Below are 6324 nucleotides of genomic sequence, written 5' to 3'. Positions count from 1 at the left end.
AAGGTACAAACCATATCTAATTCATGCCTCCCATGAAGAAGGCACCAGAATCCCAGTTTAAATACGGAAGTCTATAGCTTTTCTATTTTTCCAGACAAATCTGAGCTTCCAGGCCATAGGATGCTTCTTAGGTCCTATCTATTGCTCAGAGGCGTAAGGGCAAAGGGTGGCTTTAATGGGTCAATCAGATTGGGGCTCGAGAGTGGGTGGGGGGGAGACTTTTAGACTTGGTGACATATGTGCCATCTAGTCAGAGCAACCGTTTAGACCTGCAGTGGCAAAGTGGCAAGGAGGAAGGGTCTGGATGCCCCCAAGCAGCTCCTGTATTCAACCTGGAATAGGACAGTACTCCTGGAGATAATTCGGTGCCGGTGGAGCTGGCAGCAGGCATTCGATTAGCAGCCCTCTCCACTCCACCCATCCCATCCAGCTCTCTCACAGCTATCCACCCACAGCCCCACTACAGGCCTCAGAATTGCCGAAAGGACATCAGACCATGCTATACCCCTTTAGACCTCAGTGAAGAACACATCCAGTCGGTCCATCTCTTTGTAACTTTTATTTTTATTTACAACAGAATTGGTGGCTTTATTCCTCCATCTTTAGGGACAGCTGGCATCAGCAGCCAGATGGAAAGTCCGCAGTGAAGTCGAACTCATTCTGCCCCAGCCACAGCTCCGGAAGCTCATTGGCCCGGTCCAGTCCCAGTTCCACCACCAGTGACATCAGCACCTCCTCATCCACTGGGTCCGAATCAATGATAGCAGGGTTCTGGGCACCAGCAGAAGGAGAGGGGGACCCCGCACCTCCCGCCTGAGCCCCCAGACCCCAGTTTTGCAGGGGCCCTGCCTCCCCGGGTTGGGCCTGAGCGGTGGCAGCCATCCCATGATACTGGCTGTTAAGTTTCTGCAGCTGCATACTGGCTAGCAGGTGGGGGGCTGGGTGCACATTGAAGGGTGGGGGTTTGTTGGGAGGGGTGGTGGTAGGAGAGCCTATTGGAGATGCAGATCCCGAGGCACCAGGGGCAGCCTCACTGGCCTTGGTTCCATTGGCGGCTGCCCCAGGGTAGTGCAGGATGGCTACTGCTTTGCGATCTTTCAGCCCTAGGCTAGAGTAGGCCAGAGAGCTCATGTCTTCACTGGCATCCTAGAAGACAGAGAAAGGCACAGCATAGAACAGACCCAGAAAGCTCATACATGCACTGCCTTTGGGGAGAGTGGTGGGGAGGTAGCAAGAAGGCCCCCTGCAGGGTTAGGCTCCCAGCCCAGGATCCTTTTGCTACATGGCTCTCAGAGCCAAGTCCTCGTGCTGGGCACCTGCCAGCCCAAGTGGCTTTGCTGCTTTCATCTCCCTCCCTCCATCTCACCATTCTAATAAGGGCATCTCATTGTCCCTCTTCTCCACCCCACCTTCATCTTTTCAATGACGCTGTCTTGTTCCAATTATACTTCTCTGCTCCTGGCCCTGCCATCTTTCAACAACCCGAGTGGGTTCCATCTGACCACATTTAGGCACAAGCTCTTCTCATTGTCCCCAGAGAAAACCCTGCTGCCTCCTCTCTGCTCAGGGACACCAGACACTAACGAGGGCCCCACACCAGCTCATCTTTCCATGCCTCAGTGTCTCCATGTATAAAATGGCAAGTTACCTCCTTCACAGGTGAGGTGTCACCCTTGACATCAAGTGCAGGTCTCGAGGTGGTTGGCATTTCAGAGCCTTGGCAGAAGTTGGATGAGTTGGTGGGAGGTGATGCTGCCAGCTGGGGCTGTTGTGCTGTATGTATGTGAGGGAGAAGAGGTTAGGAGCACAAAGGCTTCACTGACCAAGGAAACCCTAGCACAGACCAAAGCAGGCCAACTCCACACAGCTACAAGGCAAGGATGGTGACAGGGTTAGACCAGAGGGCACCTGACGCAGGAAAGGTGCTCAGCTCAGCCAGGTGCTGCCCAGGTAGCCAGCTACGCACATCACCAAGGAGGACACAATGAGTTTCCTCAGGGCAGTGATTTCAGAGCCCCAAGTGTGTGGGTGTGGGGTAGGGATGGCACTGTTGCTGATTCTGAAGGCAGAAATGTCCCTAAGCAGCACTGTCTTAATGGAACACTTAATGGGCCACTGACAGACATCCGGGCTGGAGAGCTGGGGCCCCCACTAGGACTGGGAGAAAGTGGGAAGGAGTCAGGGCAAGGCAGGCCTAGCAAGCTAGAGGCTGTAAGCCCAGGGAAGGAGTAAGTCCCCAACGCAAATGGCACGGGGCTCCAAAACCCTGCCTCAGATGTGGGTGTGAGAAAAGCCACCATCAAGGTTGGGGGGGGGGGCTCTGAGGCAGCCAGACAGCAGCCAGGAATGTCGCAATTTCCTCCCCGCCGTCGAGCGCCCTCCAAGACAGGCTCGGTAGCACTGGGCTTTCTCAGGACACCTGTTCTGAGCCCAGCCAAGCTCACCGGTAGTGGCAGGTGGGGACAATTCTCCCTGGAGGGAGACAAGCAGAGGTTCAAGGGCTTTCTATTCAGGTGGCAGTAATTCTGGGAGCAGGATCTAGCGCTCTTATGCCCGCCCACTGAATTACACCTGGAATGAGTCAAATGGCTGGCTGCCGAAGAAATAATTCCCTAGTTCAAGTGCCAAAGGACAGGATGAGGGGAAAACAATCCCCCCAAATCAGAAAAGAAAAAAAATCTCCACACCTGAGAACTTTCTAGTTATTTTACGAGAAGCCTGTTTTTTCTAAAAACTCATAGATTCTACCTTTCACAATGAATTAGAGATGTCCAATTTCACATTTATAAACACCTCTCGGGCCAAAGACTCTTACTCTTCAGCACCTTAAAAAGCGTCTCTCATTTTTCCAAAGCTGGAATTCTCCTGACACCTCCTTCCTCCCAGTAGTGATTAAGAATCTGCTCAGACACTTCTAGAAAGTGGTCTATTACTACCTCTCTTTATCATCTTCACACCACTTACTTGTAGGAGAGAGAGGCAAGAAAAATAGAAAAAAAGAAGGGAGGGGGAGAAAACATGAGAGACAAAGTCAGTTGCTGGGTCTGCCACCACCACTGCCTGAGTGGAGCCTTCTCCCTTCACTGAGGCAGCCTGGGAACGTTTCAAGGCAGTGAACACAAGACAAGAAGTCTAATCCACGTGGTCTTTGAAAACCCAGCACCTTCAGTATCAAGCAATTTTCATGTCCTAAGAAAAATGCTGGTGGGCCCTGCCCATCTTTCCGGGTGCCTTTGCAGCCTTCCTTCTTTATGACTCCAGGTACAAAAGAAGAAAAAACAGTAGCAACTACACTAAGAAAAAAAAGAGGGAAAATAGAAAAAAAAAGAGAGAGGGAACCAGAAAAAAGTATTTGTTCTGATATTAGTTCCTGGGGAAGACGACTGACTATACAATGTCTCCCCCGGCAGGTTGGGAGCTCCCCTAAACGACACCCTGTTTCCATTTAGATATGTCGCCTCCCGTCACCGCTCCCCCGCCACCTGTCCTGACCCCCGGTCTGGGTCTGTGCTCCGTAGGCGCTCAGTAAGTGTTGTTGAATCCGTCCGAGGAGACACTCGCTTTTCGATCGGAACCCATGCCCCGGCTTCCCCGATTTTCTGTCCCTACTCCGCTACCCAGCCCGTTCCAAGGCAAAAGTTGTCAGCGCGGAAACGTCCCAGCCCTCTCTCCAAGCCGCGAGCTGTCCGCTGTGAAACGGCTGCGAGAGGCGGATGGGCAGCCCAGAGCAACAAGTGCCTTCTCGGTAGCTCGGGCCTCGCCGGCCCCTGCCACCACTTCCCGGTCCTGCCGCACTCCCTTCGCTTCAGACCTTCCCGCGGTCCGGCAGCCCCATTCCGCCCAGATGGGGGTGGGGGAGGAATAAGAAAAAAGGGAGAGTAAGGCAGGTAGAGGGGCTCCTCTTTGACCTGTTGGGGGACCAAAAGTTAAAATGGCACCAACTGTATGGTTCCATCTGGATTGCTATTTTCTCACTGAGAAGGAGAAATTTAAAAATCCAAACAGCACTGCGGCTTGGTTTGGACGCGCTCTTACCAGACCAGTCAGTTTCGCCACCTGAAAACTAAAGGCCGGTTGTTTGCAGGCAGCTCGGCTGCCCTGGTCGCCGCATCTCAGGAGCCGCCGGAGCTGGGGACGGCCTGGAGCATCCCTGCACGGTGGGCGCGGGCACCCAGGCCCCCAGGGCCCCGAGCGTCCGTTCCCGCAAGTGCTGTGTAGGGAACGGATCGTGGAGATCGCGTGGACAGGCGGAGAGGGTGAGAGGTGTCGGCCTCTGCCGAGAGTTTGGGGCCCCGCGGTGCAGCCGCGCGCGGGGGTGCACTCAGGCACCGGCCGCGGCCACTCCAGCGCCTCACCAACACTTACTGAGCGCCCGCTGAGCTTCCGATGCGGCCGCAGGCGGAGCCTACCCCTAGCCCAGCCGCCTGTGGTCCGTGCTCTAATCCCGCTAGCAGAAAGAGTGCAAGAGGCTCGGAGAGGTTGGGTAACTTGCCCAAGGTCACAGCGCTAGAAAGTAGCGGAGCCGGGATTCGCAGCCACGTCTTTCTGACTCCAAGTCCGGCGCTTGGCGAGGCAGGACTCAGTGCGCCTCCCGGCTCCGCTGCGCTCGCTCATTTATAGGGAGAGGGGTGTGTGCGTGGGTGTGCGTGGGTGTGTGGGTGTGTGGGCGTGCGTTCGGGGGAGAGGAGAGGTCCAGTGGGTAGTAGAGGCAAGTTGCCCAAATTCTCTAACTTCCAGCCCGCAATTTCGCTGAACTCGGCCGGAAAAGCCCCTCTCGCCTCCAGCCCCCGAAGGAAACCTGAGCTTTGTGCAGCCCCGGAGCGGAGCGTCCAGATGCGGTCCGGGCGGTTAGCAAAGTCGGTGGAAGCCAAGCTGAAGAAAGCGCGGGCGCGGGGAGAAAGGTGCTGCCGTCTCCCTGGGAGAAGCGGGTGCCCGGCCCGGCTGGCCGGCAGGCAGGCGCGCTGGCGAGCGAACAGGCTCGCGGGCGGGCGGGCGGCGGCCCTCCACCCCCAGCAGAGCAGCTTTCAAACAGAAAACAAGTCCCCCAGAGACCCCCTACCCGCCCGCCCGCCGCCCGCTCCCCACGCCGGCTCGGCGGGAGAATCCAGCCTCTCCGCCCAGCCCAGCGCCTTACCCGGCGGCCCGGCTTACCTCCGTGAAGCCGCCTGCCCTGGAGAGAGGGAAGCGCGGAGCCCGGTAAGCCGCGGGCGAAGCGGCGGAGCCCCCAGCCCCTGGCACGCACGCCGCCACCGCCGCCGCCAGCCGGTCGCGCTCCGTGCCACCCGACCCCGGGGCGCCTGGGAAAAGCCCGCACCGCCGCGCCGCCGCCGCGCCGCACCGTACCGCGCCAGGCGGTCCCGGCCCGCGCCCGTGCCCTCCCGCCCGCAGCTTCGGCGCCTGACTCCCGGGCGGTGGCGGTGGCGGCCACCGCGCTCCCTCCCCGGTGAGGGGGACCCGGCTCTCAAGCTCCCATTGCCGCCCGGAGAGCCCTGACGCACACGCACACAGCAGCTGGCTGGCTTCGGCTAGGAATCCCAGGAAGGACAGACCCTTTCCCCCCTTTTTTCCTCTCCCCCCAATTTCCACGTCTTTATAACCGGCTTAGGGCATTATTAGCACATGTCCTGGCTCGTGGGCGAGTTGGTGGCAAAATCTGAACTGGATACTCACCCAGCGCCAGAGCTGTGCCTTCCTCAGCCTTCTTCCTCCTCGCCAGGAATGACCCTTCGCTGGCGGGCTGCGGGCGGGCTGCCGGGCGGAGCAAGTCTCCTCTCGGCAGCTCAGCGGTGCCCCTTCTGCAGCTGTGCCGCTGGGAACATTTTATAGTGGCGGCTGGCGTGTGTGGCCCTTTAAAGGCGCTCGAGCTGGTGCAGTCACCGCGGATCGTGTGAAAGCGAAGGGCCGGCTGGGGAACGGAGTCCGAGCGGCCCCGCGGGTCCAGCAGCGCTGGGGACCAGCCTCGGCTCCCGGGGTGGGGCTGCCGAGCCCTGGCCATGGGCACCCCGAGCCCTGAGCCCCCGGCCAACGCCTGTATTTCTAAAGCTGGCGGGGGCCCGGGCGCGGGACACGGTCTCTCCCCATTGCTCTGCATGGACTTGCCCAATAAATTCCACTTAGTAATTTCGCTGAGGCGAAGGAGAGGTGTGTGTTTTCTGACCTAAATCTAGCGGGTGGCCTGACAGGGCTTCAGGGGGCTGGAGGGAAGGCTATGGATTTAGGGAATGACCCCGAGGAAAGGGATGTACACGGGACCTTGCCCGCGGGGCACGATTTGGGTTCTCCGTAGGGCTTTCTCAGAGCCCATCTGCCCCTTTCGGGCGCACA

General features: G+C 58.3%; 1 protein-coding gene across 4 annotated transcripts; it reads right to left on the bottom strand.

Annotated features, from left to right (window-relative positions):
* Positions 1-539: 539 nt before the first annotated feature.
* CITED1 (Cbp/p300 interacting transactivator with Glu/Asp rich carboxy-terminal domain 1) lies at positions 540-5812 on the bottom strand. 4 transcript variants are annotated; one of them, XM_081042217.1, is made up of 4 exons: positions 5671-5798; positions 5152-5170; positions 1649-1773; positions 540-1146 (listed from the first exon to the last, which is right to left on the bottom strand). In XM_081042217.1, the coding sequence occupies exons 3-4, from the start codon at positions 1706-1708 to the stop codon at positions 619-621; spliced, it is 588 nt and encodes a 195-aa protein (XP_080898343.1). In that variant the 5' UTR covers positions 1709-1773; positions 5152-5170; positions 5671-5798; the 3' UTR covers positions 540-618. The 4 variants fall into 4 exon arrangements, with proteins under 4 accessions (XP_080898343.1, XP_080898341.1, XP_080898342.1 ...); XM_081042215.1 differs by lacking the exon at positions 5671-5798 and adding an exon at positions 5499-5585; XM_081042216.1 differs by lacking the exon at positions 5671-5798 and adding an exon at positions 5344-5400.
* Between the last annotated feature and the right edge of the window lie 512 nt (positions 5813-6324).

This window comes from Rhinolophus hipposideros (assembly GCF_964194185.1).
Source record: "Rhinolophus hipposideros genome assembly, chromosome: X".
Classification (NCBI taxonomy): Eukaryota; Metazoa; Chordata; class Mammalia; order Chiroptera; family Rhinolophidae; genus Rhinolophus; species Rhinolophus hipposideros.
Note: the sequence above shows the minus strand (reverse complement) of the source record. Positions and strands in the feature narration are given on the sequence as shown.

Bases quoted from the DNA above. Each gene is read 5' to 3' on its own strand.
- CITED1 (XM_081042218.1), bottom strand. From the start codon at position 1,708: ATGCCAACCACCTCGAGACCTGCACTTGATGTCAAGGGTGACACCTCA. The intron at 1,147-1,648 runs GTAACTTGCCAT...TCTGTCTTCTAG, and splicing joins ACACCTCACCTGTGAAGGAG to GATGCCAGTGAAGACATGAG.